The sequence below is a fragment of the Mustela lutreola genome, chromosome 2, assembly GCF_030435805.1.
Source record: "Mustela lutreola isolate mMusLut2 chromosome 2, mMusLut2.pri, whole genome shotgun sequence".
NCBI classification, from domain to species: domain Eukaryota; kingdom Metazoa; phylum Chordata; class Mammalia; order Carnivora; family Mustelidae; genus Mustela; species Mustela lutreola.
In genome coordinates, this window is record NC_081291.1 from 51252370 (window position 1) to 51270602 (window position 18233).

At 39.5% G+C, this 18233-nt stretch overlaps 1 protein-coding gene across 1 annotated transcript in view; it reads right to left on the reverse strand.

The window, feature by feature from the left end:
• The window catches only part of RAD18 (RAD18 E3 ubiquitin protein ligase), a 112532-nt gene extending 96829 nt beyond the window's left edge, over nucleotides 1-15703 (reverse strand). The window contains exons 1-2 of the mRNA XM_059161578.1: nucleotides 15570-15703; nucleotides 9172-9253 (exon numbers count right to left, since the gene is read on the reverse strand). Of these exons, the coding sequence (XP_059017561.1) occupies nucleotides 9172-9253; nucleotides 15570-15620 (133 nt within the window). The 5' untranslated portion in view covers nucleotides 15621-15703. The remainder of the gene's footprint in view (nucleotides 1-9171; nucleotides 9254-15569) is intronic.
• Nucleotides 15704-18233: the final 2530 nt, after the last annotated feature.

The following is an 18233-nucleotide window of genomic DNA, read 5'->3' on the forward strand; positions in this document are numbered from 1 at the left end:
TTAAGCCACTGCCTTCGGCTCGGGTCATGATCTCAGGGTCCTGGGATCGAGCCCCGCATCGGGCTCTCTGCTCAGCGGGGAGCCTGCTTCCCCCCTCTCTCTCTCTGCCTGCCTCTCTGCCTGCTTGTGATTTCTCTCTCTGTCAAATAAATAAATAAATAAATAAAATCTTTAAAAAATAATAATAATAATAATTACTGAAAGTACCCTCCACTGACTTCCTTTTAAATAAAAAATGACATCAGTGACAACTGTAAATGACAAAGAAATAAACAATGAAAAAAAAAAAGAATGGAAGTACAGCCTAATTTTTTCAGCTAAGTAGAGTTCACAGAATTCATAAAAAGTAGTCTTTCATCTACAGAAGGGACACCCATCTCTGTCCATGAGAAAGTAACAGGGTCCAGAATTACAATCCTTCCATAAACAACTAAAACACTGGAGGGATATATGAAACACAACTATTTTCGGACTTCAGACAAAGGCAGAAATGAGAAAGTTCGATCACAGCCCAACCTTTGTCTGGAGGCATTTTCATGACCACAGTATATGGAGAAGAGCCAAGCAGCCCATCAGTCTTGCTAGGTGAAGCAGCAAAGATCAGAATGCAGGGCAATCCAGGTAGCTAGATTTTCTAGGGCAGAGTACCAGAGAGAGAGAGGCTGTTCCACACATATACAGTCAAATGGTCTTTGACAAGGGCACCAAGGGTACACAGTGGATAAAGGGCAGTCTCATCAACAAATGCTGGTGGAAAAAGTATATTTCCACATGCAAAAGAATGAAGATTTGAAACTATAAAGCTCTTAGAAGAAAACAAAGAGGAAAAGCCTCATAACATCATCCTTGGGAATGATTTCCTAGATATGATAACAAAGGCCATGGCAAAAAAAAAAAAAAAAAAAAAAAGAAGTGAAAATAGTGGGACTTCATCAAATTAAAAAGCTTCTGCAAATAAAATTAACAAGTCAGGAAATGAGAGATGTTGGTGAGGATGCAGAGAAAGGGGAACCCTCCTACACTGTTGGTAGGAATGCAAGTTGGTGCAGCCACTCTGGAAAAGATCATGGAGGTTCCTCAAAAAGTTGAAAAATAGAGCTACCCTATGACCCAGCAATCACACTACTGGGTATTTACCCTAAAGACACAAATATAGGGGTGCCTGGGTGGCTCAGTGGGTTAAAGCCTCTGCCTTCGGCTCAGGTCATGATCCCAGGGTCCTGGGATCGAGCCCCACATCGGGCTCTCTGCTCAGCGGGGAACCTGTTTCCCTTCCTCTCTCTCTGCCTGCCTCTCTGCCTACTTGTGGATCTCTGTCTGTCAAATAAATAAATAAAATTAAAAAAAAAAAAAAAGATACAAATGTAGTGATCTAAAGGGGCATGTGCACCCAAATGTTTATAGCAGCAATGTCCGCAACAGCCAAACTATGGAAAGAACCTAGATGCCTATCAACAGATGAATGGATAAAGAACACGCGCGCGCACACACACACACACACACACACACAGAGGAATACTATGCAGCTATCAAAAGAAATGAAATCTTGCCATTTGCAACGACATGGATGGAACTAGAGGGTATTATGCTGAGTGAAATAAATCAATCAGAGAAAGAAAATTATATGATCTCTCTGTTATGAGCAATTTGAGAGGCAGGGCAGAGAGTTGTGCAGAGTAGGGAAGGAAAAACTGAAACAAGATGGGATTGGGAGGGAGACAAAGCATAAGAGACTCTTAATCTCACAAAACAAACTGAGGGTTGCTGGGGGGTGGGGGGGAAGGGATAGGGTGGTTGGGTAATGGACATTGGGGAGGGTATGTACTGTGGTGAGTGCTGTGAAATGTGTAAGCCTTATGATTCACAGACTTATACCCCTGGGGCAATTAATACATCCTGTGATAATAAAAATAATTTAAAAAAACCAAAAAGCTTCTGCAAAGGAAACAATGAACAAAGTAAAAAAAAAACAACCTATGAAATAGGAGAAAATATCTGTAAACCATATACCTGAAAAAGAGTTAATATCCAAAACATTCAAGGAACACCTATAACTCAACAACAACAAAAATACCCCAAAACAAGATTTGAAAAGGGCAAAGCATCTGAATAGACATTTCTCCAAAGACATACAGTTGGCCAACAAGTATATGAAAAGATGCTCAACATCACTAATCATCCGGGAAATGCAAATCAAAACCATAATGAGATATCACTTCACACCTGTTAGGATAGCCAATTATTTTTAAAAAGTAGAAAATAAAGTTGGTAACACTGTAGAGAAACTAGAAACTTGTACACTGTTGATGGAAATGTAAAATGGTACAGTCACTATGGAAAACAGTATGGTGGTTTCTCAAGATTAAAAATAGAATTACCATATGAGCCAACAATCCCACCTCTGGGTATTTATCCAAAAGAAATGAAAAAAGGATCTCAAACAGATATCTGCACTACCATGTTCAAAGCAGCATCATTCACAATAGCCAAAAGATGGGAGCAACCCAAGAGTCACCAACAACTGAATGGATAAAGAAAATGTGATACATACATACAATGGAATATTATTCAGCCTTTAAAAAGAAGGAAATCCTGCCACATGCTACCACATGGATGAATCTTGAGGACATTAAGCTAAGTGAAAAAACCAATCACAAACAGACAAATACTATATAATTCCATTCATATGAGATATCTAGTCAAATTCATAAAAGAAGAAAAAGGAATGGTTGTTGCCAGGACTTAGGTAAGGAGAAATGAGGAGTTTCTGTGCACTGGATATAAAATTTCAGTCACACAGAATAAAAAAGTTCTAAAGATTTCTTATATAGTAATGAACATATAGTTAACAATACTACACATGCAACAATTTGTTAATATGGTAAATTTCTTGTTATGTGTTTTTTACCAATCCCTCAGCAGCACCACCCCCCAAAAAACCCAGCCCTATAGAAAAGGCTACTCTAAATCCACACCAACAAAACTTAAAAACAAAACTTGACAGAATCAGTCTAATCCACAAATGACTTACCCGCCTGCCACAACACAGCCCAACACGCCAATAAGTTATACAATAAAACTACCCAATCAAAAAGGTAAACACTATAATGGCAAGCATCTAATCAAAAATTACTAGTCATGCAAAGAAATAAGAAAATATCATTTATACACAAGAAAGGTAAAAAAAAAAAAAAATCAGTCAACAGAAACAGACTTGGAAATGACACAGATAATGGATTAGCAGATAGGGAGGTTAAACTCACTATTAGAAATATGTTCAGGGACACCTGGGTGGCTCAGTTGGTTAAGCAGCTGCCTTCGGCTCAGGTCATGATCCCGGCGTCCTGGGATCGAGTCCCACATCGGGCTCCTTGCTCAGCAGGAAGCTTGCTTCTCCCTCTGCCTCTGCCTGCCATTCTGTCTGCCTATGCTCGCTCTCTCCCCCTCTCTCTCTCTGATAAATAAATAAAATATTTAAAAAAAAAAAATATGTTCAGTGGGGCACCTGGGTGGCTCAGTGGGTTAAGCCTCTGCCTTTGACTCAGGTCATGATCTCAGGGTCCTGGAATTGAGCCCTGCATCGGACACTCTGCTCCGCAGGGAGCCTGCCTCCCCCTCTCCCTGTGCCTGCCTCTCTGCCTACTCGTGATCTCTCTCTGTCAAATAAATTAATTAATTTTTTAAAAAAAGACTATGCTCAGTATGCTCAAAGCTTAAAACACACACATAAACCTAGTGAAAAAAGAAATGGAAAATATGTTTTAAATGAAATTTCTAGAAATGATCAATATAATATCTGAAATGAAAATTTCATTGGAAGAGACTAACAGCTGAGATACTACAGAATAAAAAGTGGATAGACCTGAAGGCATAGCAAAAGAATTATCCAAAACTAAGCACAGAAAGGCAGGGTGAGTGTGGGGAATAGGGGTAGAGACCAAAACAGAAAAAGAAAAAAGAGTCTCAGTGTCTGTAGATAAATATCAAGCAGTAAAGTAAAAATAGTTAAGATTTAACAAAATTTAATTGGAGTCAATACTGGAGCATAGGATGGATGTATGAACAGAAAAATACTCAAAAGAAACAATGGCTAAAATCTTTCCAAATATAAACCCAAAGCTAAGGAACCCCAAACAAAACAAATACAAAGTAAACAAAACTAAAGCATATTACAAATTTCTGAAAACCAGTGATAAAAAAGAAAATATGAAAAGCAGCCATGGGGTGCCTGGGTGGCTCAGTGGGTTAAGCCTCTGCCTTTGGCTCAGGTCATGATCTTGGGGTCCTGGGATCAAGTCCTGCATGGGACTCTCTGCTCAGCAGGGAGCCTGCTTCCCCCTCTCTCTCTGCCTGTCTCTCTGCCTACTTGTGATCACTCTCTGTCAAATAAATAAATAAAATCTTAAAAAAAAAAAAAAAAGAAAAGAAAAGCAGCCAGGGAAAAAAGGTACATTATACACAGAAAGCTATAAATAAAAAGAACGCACCTGGTTTCATCTGAAACCAGTAAAGTCAGAATGACATTCTGAAAGGGAAAAAACATTAACCCTGAATTTATACCCATTAAAAACATCTTTCAAAAAAAAAAAATCTTTCAAAGGGCGATGAAGCAACTTTTTCAGACAAACAAAAGCTGAGACTTCTTTAGCAGCCTATGTATACTACAAGAAAAGTAGCAGAGAGTATAAAAATTATACCAGAAGTTAACTTTGATATGTACAAAGGAGAGTATCAGAAATGATAAATATGAGAGTTACACCAAAAAAATTTTTTTAATTTGTTTAAAAGATAATGGGTGTCTAAAGCAAATATAGAAACAATGTATTTTAGTGTCTATAATACATGTACACATAAAATGAATTACCATAAGATGACAGGAAGAGGGCAGAAGTACACATCTGTAACACAGTTCTACACTATTCAGGTAGCATAATACTGTTTGAAAGGAAGTTGTATTAAGTTAAAGAGGCATATTTTAAACTACCACTAAAATAATGAAACAGAGAAGCAAAGCTAGTAAGGCAACTGTGGAAAATTAACTTAAAAAATGTTTAACTATTTCTTAAAAAGGCAGAAAGAGAGCAAAGAATAGATGGACAAATAAAACACAAAATGGGAGTATATGTAAATCCAGCCTTATCAATAATTACTTTAACTTTCTGCAATAATGAAAATGTATCTGCACAGTTTAACACAGAAGCCACTAGTCACATGTGGCTATCCTGTGCCAATAAACTCAACCACTAAGATTAAATAGGTAAATTTAATGAAAGGAATAAAAAAAGGTTATTTTAGCAAACAAAAAGCAATTCTGTAACATTATGAAGGAAGAAATCATGAGCATCTCCATAAATGCAGAAAACATACTTGACAAAATTCAACACACATTTATGATTTAAAAAAAAAAAAAAACCAGCTAATTAAGAAAGGAAATGCCTCAATTTGATAAATTTATGAAAATGTATCATGAAGGGGCGCCTGGGTGGCTCAGTGGGTTAAGCCGCTGCCTTCGGCTCAGGTCATGATCTCAGGGTCCTGGGATCGAGTCCCGCATCGGGCTCTCTGCTCAGCGGGGAGCCTGCTTCCTCCTCTCTCTCTCTGCCTCTTTGCTTACTTGTGATCTCTCTCTATCAAATGAATAAAATAAAATCTTTAAAAAAAAAAAGAAAATGTATCATGAATATAATACTCTAACACAATATTTAAAAAACTAAATGATTTCCCCATAAATTAGGACTAAGAAATGGATATCCGTTCACATCACTTCTACTTAAAATTGTACTAGAAGTACTAGCCTCTATAAAACAAGAAAAAAATATGATGCATGGAGATTAGAAAGTAAGAAATAAAGGTATTTTTATTCACAGATAACATGACTGTATATGTAAAAATTCTGAAGGAATCAACAAAAAGAGATGCTGGAATTAAAAAGTGAATTTACCAAGATCACAAGATAAAAAATCAATTAAAAAATTGTATTTCTATGGGGCGCCTGGGTGGCTCAGTGGGTTAAGCCGCTGCCTTAGGCTCAGGTCATGATCTCAGAGTCCTGGGATGGAGCCCTGCATCAGGCTCTCTGCTCAGCGGGGGGCCTGCTTCCTCCTCTCTCTCTGCCTGCCTCTCTGCCTGCTTGTGATCTCTGTCAAATAAATAAATAAAATCTTTAAAAAAAAAAAATTGTAGTTCTATGTTCATAGCCTGTGCAATGAAAGCTAAACCACACTGTTGAGAGAAATTAAAACTACAAAATGGAGGAATATACCAAGTTCATATATTGAAGACTCAACATTGTTAAGAAATCATTTCTACCCAGATTGATCTCTAAATTCAGAACAATCCCAACGTACATACCAGCAGCTTTTTTTGTAGAAACCGACAATGATTCTAAAATTTATATGTAATTGCATTTATATATAAAATGCAAAGATCCTAAATGGTCCAAATAATTTTAATAAAGAAAAACAAAATGGAAGGCCTTAAAATGTCTATCAAGATGTAACACAAAGCTACAATAATTAAGACAGCAAGGTACTGGCACAGGGAACAAGAGAACAAGAGAACACAGAGAACAAGAGAACAGAAAAGAGTCCAGAAACAGATACACACATTATTGCCTGAGGCTATACTGACTAAGATGAGCAGTACTCTATCATGGGATTGAAATGTACTATATCTTAACTATACTGGTTACATGGTATATACCTTTGTCAAAATTCACTGATGCTTATATACTTTACTGTGCATTTAAAAGGGATGTGTTTTATTATATGTAAATTACATCTAAATAAAAATTATTTTAATAAACATTTCAAAACAATCCCCTAAACTTATCTTTACTAATGTGAATCTAATCTAGAAAGGAACTAACAATTATTAAGGGCCTGCATCATGCCAGACACTGGGTTCTGCACATTTAATTTTCATAATCATCTTCTAAAGTCGAAATTATTCATCAAATTTTTACATTTGAAGAAATGTTAACATTTGTAAATTAAACCAGCTGTAAGCTGGGGACTCAGGAGTCAAGTCTAAGTACACCCCTAATGCCCATGTTGCTACCACTACCACCCTCATAGGTCTTTGCTATAGAAACTTCTTACCAAAGCTACTACCATACACCAAAATAATTTTTTAAGCCTACCTTGTTTTTTTGTTGTTGTTGTTTAATCTTCTAAGACAGATGAAAATAGCTCCTAAACAATGACAATGACAGGCTCACCACTACGTGTTAAATACCTTAAGCTACAGAATAAAAAAATAAAATACATGATAGCCTCGGAAAGCTAAGTACGAGCAAAATTCAATTTAAGAATCTTTCCAGCCTCACACAGCAAGGTAAGTGATAAATTGCCTGTAAAACTCTTTACTGGTAGATTTCCCACTGGGATTTTTAAACTTTGAATGTTTTAAAACTTTGAACTATATATCCATGTTAAGGTCTATATGACTGAACTACCTAAGTGTTAACCTGTTACAAAACAAAAATTCTGAAATTTAACATCTAAAAGTACTAGGCAAATAAATAACCACATATAGTGACCAAGATCTTTATTGCCGCAATGTTACAAGAGGCATAAAAATATCCAAGAGGAAACCCAAGAAAAGAATATGGGAGAAGATGCGATCTGAAAAGAACAAGAAAGGAAGAGATCTGCACACGGCCTGAGAACATCTGACATCAGGAACACTCCCTGTCCTATGGACTTCCTTAATTCATAAGTCTTAACTAGGAACCACAGGAGATGACAGATCCAGGAAAACACACTTTTGCCATCTTTGCTTATAATAGCAAGAAATAGTGCCACCAGACCTCTGCTGGCAATATTACTCCATCTTCCATCTCTGGTTCTTCACTTCCATCTCTGGTCCCAGAAACAGCCCTTGGTGAAATGAGTGTGATGACTAAATGGGAAATTGATGCTATCACTTCTACCACCATCTTCAAATCCAAAAGACAATCTTCATAATGTACAGATACTCCTCTTTCATACGCTGGAGTGTTCCTCACAGATGAAAAAACTGTACTGGGAAAGCTCATGTTTGAAAGTTACCTGAAGGGTGTCACTAGAGATAAATGTAACCAGACATGCTGACTGCTTTCATTGTTGACACTGGACTAAATCTTGGGAGCCTGAATGATGGACATGTTATATTACACACAAGCTCAGGACGGTGTCATTGCAAGGCTTCATTTCAATGTTGCCATAAGTCTCAAGTGTAGAGATTTATAATTTCCACTTATCACAGGGTAAATTTGATTCATAAAAAATTATCTTCTTCCAGTTCCAAGGACACAGGAATTTGTGAATAGTATATTCACTTCTTAAATGCTTTTTTCCCTTCCTAATTTTACTCCCCAACATTATCTGTCAATGGAGTTTTGTGCCTATCTATTTGGGGTGTACGGATAAATAAACTGATATGCAAGTATTCTTATGGGCCCATACATTAGCTACAAATTTTCTATGCAGTGAACATGCTTATATATAAATTATTTTTAATTTCTCCACCTAATTTGTTGAGGTAGTCCCAGTAGTTCCACTTCATTGAAATTAAGGATATTCAAAATTTTTATTTTGGGTCAAAAGCAGAGGTTCCCCAAAATTGTATAGATTGTCATCAATCTTGTCCCTTATTGTCTATGAGACTTTCTCTAAAACAGTACAAACATTAAATGTCAGTGTTTTAATCTTTGACAATACGACATTACAAAGATTGCTTTTCTTTTGTTATTGCTCAGTTCAAACATCTTCATATATCCTTAAACCTTTCTACTCATTCGTTATTTCACTTTCCTCTGCAGTTTTTTTTTTTTTCATCTCCCTTGGAATATTAGTGTCTTTGTTCCTGGTTTCTAAGAGATCATTTATGACTAAGGATGTCAACCATTTGCCATACAATGCAAATGAAATACCATGTTTTCCAACCAACATTTTACAATGATGTTTTACTTTCTGATTGTACAGAAGCTGCATAATGAAATATAGTGATTTCCTGCTTTAAAAAAATATATACCCAAGAGTAAGGCAACAGAAAATATCATCTGAAAATTTCGAGATAGAAGAACTAAAGGTGAGAAATAAATACATGTACTCACCTGGGGTGTTAAATTAACACTACCTCATGTAAAAATCACATTTTTACTAACTTAGAGAGACAAGGCATACTTACAGTTATGTGAACACTGAGGAATCATCATTGCAATGTTGAAATATTCAAAGCAAATTCCACACCGCAGCAAATCATCTATTGTCTGAAATGCAAAGATACATATATATCTATCAGAAAAATACAAAGACTGGAATGCCTGCCACAGAACTCTTCCTCCACACCCTAAAAAAAAAAAAAAAAAAAAAAAAAAAAATTTAAGAATATTCTTTTGTCAGGGTGTCTGGGTGGCTCAGTAGGTTAAAGCCTCTGTCTACGGCTCAGGTCATGATCCCAGTGCCCTGGGATCAAGCCCCACATCAGGCTCTCTTGCTTCCCCTTCCCTTCTCTCTCTGCCTGCCTCTCTGCCTACTTGTGATTTGTCTGTCAAATGAATAAATAAAATCTTAAAAAAAAAAAGAATATTCTTTTGTCAAACACAAACTCAAAATTAACTCCACATAAACTGCAAGGAATCTTGACAAATCAAGAAAAACCTTCCCCATATGACTTAAACATTCAAATGTCAAGTTACCCAAAAAGCTTTCAACAGATAAAGTTGACACTGTACAGATTCCTGCTCCATACTGTCAACCCTTTACAAAACGGCCACTGCCCTCCTGTTCCATTTCTCACATGTTTCTAGCTCTTACTCCAAGCTGCTGCTTCTTCAGACCCCATTCCCTGGCCCACACTCACTGTTGAGGGAATGGTACAAATAACCATTCACCTGTGTGGTAGGTTAAGAACAAAATCAAAGAATACTAAAGCCAAACATGAGAAAGTATCTAGTTAAAACCTCTACTTCACAAATGAAGAAGCACACACAAACATGGGGTATGAGTCAAGCCAGGACTAAAACTTCCTGTCTCCCTGTGGGCAGTCAGTCCAGTGCTCTCTGCACAGTATCACATGTTAGTTACTACAAGGTAGAGCCAACTGAGGAGGCCCTGGAAAGAGCTGTAGCCAGCAGCGGCAGAAGGTGGTAAAGATGTGGTCAATCTGGAAAGTCAGACAGATGTGTGTCAGTCTGGAATGCAATCCAAATAGGAAAGAAAGGATCTATTCTCACAATGCAAAATCTTCTAAATCATTTAAAATAAGATGTTATTCTATCCAATAAGAATACTGAGCAGTTTTTAAGAGGAAAAAAAAAAGGAGGAGGAGGAGGAACTCACTCCTTACCAACATGGAAAGAGTGCCAAAACAAGTGCAAAAAAGAAGTCAGGTAGGGACGCCTGGGTGGCGCAGTCCATTAAGTGTCTGCCTTTGGAACAGGTCATGGTCCCAGGGTCCTGGGATCAAGCCCCTCGTTGGGCTCTCTGCACAGCAGGCAGCCTGCTTCTCCCTTTCCTTCTGTCCCTCTACCCCAAACATGTGCATGCTCTCTAATAAATGAATAAAATCTTTAAAATGAAATTTTTTAAAAAAAGAGGTAAGGTATGCTACCATTTGTTAAAAAGAAGACAGAATAAAAACATATTATATTTTTACCTTGTATACATATAAAGAAATTCTGAAAAGATACACAGTAAAGTAATAAATAATAATAATAGGAGTCAGAAAACTGGGTAAGGGACAGACTGTGAGGGAGACTTTTACATCTTGTTTCATATTTTTTTAACCATGAGTGTATTACCTAAATTTTAAAAATACAAACAAAAAAAGATTAATGTCACCAACAGTCTATATGATGAAATATTATGTAGCCTTTAAACACACACACACACACACTTTGGAGTGACTGGGTGGCTCAGTTGGTTAAGCAACTGCCTTCGGCTCAGGTTCCCCGGGTCCTTGGATCGAGTCCCACATGGGGCTCCCTGCTAGCAGGGAGTCTGCTTCTCTCTCCCCCTCTGCCTGCTATTCCCCCTGCTTGAGTGCTCTCTCTCTCTCTGTCAAACAAATAAATAAAATCTTAAAACACACACACACACACACACACACACACACACACTTTCAAAGAATAATTAGTGACATGGGAAAGTGTTGTTTTAATGGAAACTTTAAAAAAATCAGAGAACAAATCTACAACAATGCACTACCATAGAACTATACAGTTTAATCTGCCTAACAATCTTATGAAGTCTATAGCATCAATATCCCAGTTTTACAGATGAAGACTATCAAGCTATAAGTGGGTGAATTAAACCCAAGAAGTCAATTCCAAAGTGATCCCAAATTTTAAATGCATATATACATCATACATGCACATTAAACAGAGAAAACATTAAAATATGGTTACCTCCAGATGACAGCGTGATGGAGAACTTTCATTTTCTCCTTTATCTTAAGCTGAATTTTAATTTTTTCTACTATATACACATATCCATTTATTATCTGTCAAAACCAAAAATTCCTGCTACTATGAAACCAGGAAAATAAACATGAAAATGCCCAAATCTTCCATTATTTTGGATGGTAAGCCACCACTGATACAAAAAGCTAGAGAACTGTGTGGAGTATCAATTAAGAGCAGAGGTGGGGCTGGAAGTCAGAGTCCTGGCATCTCTATTGTGCTTTTTTTCTATATAACCATCCTCTCTGGAGGAGAGGTGCTGACACATACTGAGCAAGATTTGTGGAAAGTGACACTGCATCAGATGAGCTGTAACATTCTCTTTTTTTTTTTTTTTCAGTGCAGCCAAATATGATGTGTCCTTTTTTTTTTTTTAAGATTTTATTTATTTACTTGACAGAGAGAGAGAGAGACAGAGCCAGAGAGCACAAGCAGAGGGAATGGCAGAAGGATAGGGAAAAGCAGGCTCTGCACTGAGCAGGGAGCCTGATATAGAGTTCGATCCCAGGCCCATGGGATCATGAACTGAGCCAAAGGCAGATGTTTAACCATCTGAGCCACCCAGGCGCCCCAGAGCTACAACGTTGTTTTTTTTTTTGTTTGTTTGTTTGTTTGTTTGTTTTTAAAGATTTATTTATTTATTTGAGAGAAAGAGAGAGAGAACATGAGGAGATGGTGGGCAGAGAGAGAGGGAAAAGCAGACTCTCTGCTGAGCAGGGAGCCCAGTGTGGGACTTGATCCTAGGACTCCCGGACCATGACCTGAGCCAAAGGCAAAGGCTTAACCAACCGAGCCACCCAGGCGCTCCCAGAGCTATAACACTCTTATACAAACTTCTAGTCATGCCATTTCAAGACTATAACATGCACTCCACTAAACAGAGAGCAGTCAAGAGGAGCCTCTAGGAGTTCAACTTAGAAGAGGGGAAAGTAGGGAATGTCTGAAAAGATTTAATAACTAGAGGAAAGGCTCTTGAGTTTTTTGGGTCACAAATCCCCTTAAACATATGAATAAAAACGAGAACTCTCTGTTCAGAAAAACACACACAAACAAAAATCATAAATAATTCTGGATACAAAGTCTTTCCATGGTTCCATGGATTTGGAACCAAGTTTCTATGCAGTATAAGAAAGAATTCTGAACAGAGCTACTTCTGGGAGCCCCTAATTCCTTGTCCCTAGAAAAAGTTCAAGAAAAACTAGATGAGAAATTGACAAATACATGACAAAGGGATTAAAATACATAGATCAATGGAACAGGATAGAAAGCCCACAAATAGACCCACACTTATACAGTCAATTTACAACAAAGGAGGCAAGAATACAGGAAGGGGAACAGACAGTCTTTTCAACAAATGGTATTGGGAAAACTGGACAGCTACATGCAAAAGAATGAAACTAGACCACTTTCTTATACCATACACAAAATAAATTCAAAACGGATCAAAGACTTAAATTTGAGTCCTAAAGTCACAAAACTACTAAAAGGAAAAATAGGCAGTAATCTCTTGGACATCACCTGACCAACATATTTATAGCTACATCTCCTCAGACAAGGGAAACAAAAGCAAACATTAACTATTGGGACTACACCAAAATAAAAGGCTTTACACAGCAAAAGAAACCACCAACAAAACAAAAAGGCAACCCAGTGAATGCGAGAGATGCATTCAATGCAAATGATATATTCAATGAGGGGTCAATATCTAAAATACAGAAAGCACTTAGACAACACAGCACCAAAAAACCCCCCAAATAATCTCATTAAAAAATGGGCAAAGGACCTGAATAGACATTTTTCCCAAAAAAAAAAAAAAAGACATACAAAATGGCCAATAGACACATGAAGAGATGCTCAAAATCACTAATCATCAGGGAAATGCAAATCAAAAGGTGAGATATCACCTCACACCGGTCAGAATGGATAGTACCAAAAAAAAGAAAGAAAGAAAGAAAGAAAGAAAGAAAGAAATAACAGGTGTTGGTGAGGATATGGAGAAAAGGGAGCCCTCCTGCACAGTCAGTAGGAATGTAAATTGGTGCAACCACTATGGAAAACACTATGGAGTTTCTTAAAAAAATTAAAAACAAATATTATATGACCCAGTGATTCCACTACAAGGTATTTCCCAAAGAAAATGAAAACACTAATTTGAAAAGACATATGTACCCCTAGGTTTATTGCACCATTATTCACAACAACCAAGATAGATATACAATGTAATATCACTCAACCCTAAAAAAGAATAAGATCTTGCCATTTGTGACAACACGAATGGACCTGGTAGGTATTATGTATGCCAAGTGAAGTAAGTCTGAAAGAAAGACAAATACCATATGATTTCACTACCAGGTGGTATCTAAAAAACAAATGAACAAACAAAAAACACACTCTTAAAGACAGAGAAATGGTGGTTGCTGAGGAGGTTGGGGGTGGGGGGAATGGGCAAAATAAACAGTACTAACAGGTACAAACAAAATAAAATAAAGAGCTATTAGAAAAATAGAAAAGAAAATACTGGAGGGGGCTGGCTTTCCACCATGATTCTAATATGGCTTCAATCAACTCCACCACTGAACAATCTCAGCTGCTGAACCCTGTTTCCAGTGCTGTGGTGAGACATCAAATCCGTAGAAGACATGGAACCTGCCTTTACAGAACTCTGAAAGTTGTGGTAAACTATGCTTAAATCTACAAAGCAAGAAGCTTTACAAGCTACAAAGCTTTTACTTCCTTTATACAATTCGATCTTCACAATAACAAATAAAAAGAGGGGGGAAGAAACCACACATGTTAAAGTGCTATTGATTATAATAATAAAGACGTTAACTGAATGCTTACTACCTTCCAGATACTTAGAACCTTCAACCAATTAGCAAATAATCTTGAAGCATGCACTATGTGCCAGACATTGTGTTAAGCACCATGAGTAAGCCAGACAGAATCCCTATCCACACACATCAGCTCATTTAACCAACCCTATAAACTGTTTATTTTTGCCTCCTCTTTACAGTTGAGGAAATGCAGGCTCAGAGAGGTTAAGTAACAAACCCAAGATCGCACAGTTAAATAAGAGCCAGAGACCAGATTTAACCCAAGACCACTGGAACTCAAATCTATGTTCTCTGAAGTACCTTAATGCCAAGGCCACCACAACTCCAAACCACATCCTTCCTAGATCCTTCCCCATTGCCAGCTTTTCACCATGGGGCTATTTCAAGTCCCCAGGCACTGTAGATAACACTGGGATGGCAAGAAGAAAGGCCTTATACTTTAACCTTCCCCAAATCCCTCCCCTTAATCCCTCCCCAAAAGTCAGTCTTATGACTGATACCAAAATCTTCAAATTTACCGAACTGAGGAATAAACTAGAAAGCGATCTTGCACACAGTCAGAAAAATACATAATAACAGAGCAAGAAGAAAAACCAAGTAACTGATTCTTAGCTAGTACAGCAAAATGTGTTTGCTCTTCTTGATTAAGCACACAGGGTTCACTGCTACTGTAAATGGAACTGGAATGGCTTGCCAAAAACCACCATGTTATTTAAGTTAAGTAATATCATGAAATACAATGATATAATAGAATGAAATATAAATGCAATGAAAGGCTCTAGTGCTAAGCCTGAGCCCTGATCTCCTTGTTTAAGGGATGCACGACTGTTACGAGTTAGGACACGTCAGGGAGAAGTCAGGGCCAACCAGCACTAGGTAATTAGAAGAAATGAAAGAAAGCAAAAGGAATGGGAAAATTCTCAACTAATGTACTGCGAGAGTTTACGTATGCTTGACAAGTAGCAGGCCCTCGGAAAGGGTTAGTTGTTACTGAGGTTTTCGCCGTTTAGAGTGACTATTTTTCTCGAGGTCATTTTCACCGTTGTGGCTGAACCGCTTAATACCCGGTTCCATAAGACGGCCAACCTAAGTTTACCACAAGGGACCGAGGCGTGACCCCGCCACTTCTCAGCAGGAGGAAACTGAGGCCCATCTACCACGTCCGTAAGTGGCAGAGCAGAACCGCCTACCCTGGCCCAGCTCGCAGCTCGCGTCTCCGCCTTTCTCCTCACACCGGGACTGGCCTCCTGCAGACAACCGAATGCTCCCGACCTCCCCAGAGCACTCACCTTCATTACTGCCAGACCTGGAGGCCACCGAGGCTCGACTAAGGAGTCCATGGTCTGTCCTAGGTAGGGTGATGGGGTCCCGCACCCACTGGCCTCCCGCGCTCCACTGCTACTCGAAATTCCCCGCGCTACGGCGTTACGTCAACAGTCAGCGACGCGCCTGAGGCGTGTGCGGAGCCTGCTGGGAGTTATAGTACAAGGGCGGAGCCGGGCAAAGACTCTCCCACTGCGCACGCGCCAGTTGCCCCTTCGCGTCTCAAGGCTTGTAAGTGGTTAAAAAGCCCGCAGTAGGTTTTGCGCAAACCCTTGTTAAATAAATGCCTGTTGACCGTTAGGAAAAGACAGGCCGGAATCAAACCAAATCCAGACCTTGCCAAACCTTTCAACATCTAGGTTCATGCCTCCTCCTCAAGTTGCCCTCCGTGATTGCTATAGCGATCTGTCCCTTCTGAGTAGTCCATATTAACCACCACAGAATAGTTTCATTAAAAAAATAATAATAATAAAAATCATCGTGAGAATTATTCCTATTTTTATAGATGCAGCAGCCGAATTTCAGAGAGGGACTCCTTCAAGATCACACAACTTGTCAGTGGCAAAATCCAGCCTTCAATCTGAGTCTTTTAACCCCAAATAATAAAGGATCATCCGCGGACACCTTACGGAGGAGTAATTGAGCAGATAAGGCCACAGGTCAGAGATCTGAGACTCTCAAGATGCTTTACTTTGTGGGGCTCCAACAAGATGGTGGGGAGTGGCAGAGACCGTGGAGGGTGAGGGGTTCCAAAGAGTTTGTATCAACCAATCAGAAAAGAGCACGCGGTTGAACTCCTGGCGTTCCCTAGTTCCGGAAGTGGGTAATGGGGTGGGGGACACAAGCTTGGAGAGACTAAGACCCGGTCCCAGACCTGGTAGTGAACTTTCTTTCCTTTATAGTACTTGTAGGTTGAAGATGACGGAAGGCTGAGAAGGTGAGAGAAAAAGAAGAGAAAAGAAGAAGAAAGAAAGAGAGAAAGAAATGCATTCTTCCTATTGGTCAACCAAGAAGACAGATTTGGGACCGGCGTCATTTGTTGGTCCTGGGCTCCAGATCCATCTCTGTCTCTGGAGAGCCTCCAGGGCAGCGCCCAGTGCCATTCATCTCTTGAGTTCCTGCCACCAGCTGCTCAGTGAGACTGAATAGGTGAATCACCCAAATCAGCCCACATTCGCGGGAATCTTTTCCTCGCAGGCAGAACGATATACATTTCCTGCCATCTTCTGCAGTGCCCACTCAAGCCCACCTCTGGGCCAGGCAAGGAAAGTCCAAGCAACAACACAAGTGATTCTGAAAGCAGCTTTGACTTCAGGGCAAGGCATTTGTCTTGCCCTCCCCATGGTATTTATCCGCCCCCTTGGAGCAAATCTGCCTGAACAAGCTGCTGTTTTCACAGACGTTCTCCTTCTGTTAGATAATAAAGAGACTGTACTTCCTTATTCAGGAGTGAAAACAAAATGTTCCGTATTAAAAAAGCAGGCTAATGCTCGAAAGAATCTCCCTTCGCACTGAGCACAAAGTGACGATCTGGGGTAGGGCCACCAGAGAAAACACAGGAGGCCTTGTAAATTTCAATTTCAGATAAACAGCAAACAAGTTTTTCAGATGCCAGGGGGGCTCAGGTGGTAAGGCGACTGCCTTCAGCTCAGGTTGTGATCCTGGAGTCCCAGGATGGAGTCAGGAGTTTGCTTTTCCCTCTGACCCTCCCCCCATCTTGTGCTCTCTCTCTCTCAATCGGAGAAAGATAGTTATCATATGATCTCTCTGATATAAGGAATTTGAGAGGAAGTGTGGGGTCATGGGGGGTGGGGGAGGGAAAAAATGAAACAAGATGGGATGAGGAGGGAGACAAACCATAAGAGACTCTTCATCTCAGGAAACAAACAGGGTTGCTGAGGGGTGGGGGGTCAGGGATAGGGCGGCTGGGTCATGGACATTGGGGAGGGTATGTGCTATGGAGAGTGCTGTGAAATGTGTAAGCCTGGTGATTCACAGACCTGTATCCCTGGGGCAAATAATACATTATATGTTTTTTAAAAAAAAAAAGGTTCACTGGAGTGCCTGGCTGGCTCCTCGAAGCACATGTGACTCTTGATTTCAGGGTTAGGAGTTCGAGCCCCAGATTGGGTGTAGAGATTATTTTTAAAAATAAATAAATAAAACCTTTAAACAAAAAAAGTTACACTGTTCCTCTGAAACGCAAATCTAACTGAGAAGCTTATCGTTTTATTTGCCAAATCTGACCACCTTAATCAGGGAAACATCCTCCCAGGGGAGTGTTGGGGGGCAGCCAGGCTGCACCCTGAGGCCTCCCAGGGCCCTGAGTTCCTTTGCAGCGTCTCACTTCATCACACTCCTCTCTGTTCTCCGATCTCTCCCCTTGAGGACCCATCCAATGTCCTGGGCAGAAGGACATTGAAGGAGCTTAGGACCTAGCCCTTGCTGCTCTTTTCCTCCCTTCTTGCCCTTCCCTAGGGAGCCACTAAGCGGTGCTAAAGCAGCCCTTCTTGTGGAAGGGTGTGGACCAGGCCTGGTCCCTGCTCTCAAAGAATACTGACCCCCTGGGGGGAGGATGGGGCCCAGACAGAAACTAGCAAGAATGTAAGAAAGTGAATAGAAAACTTAAT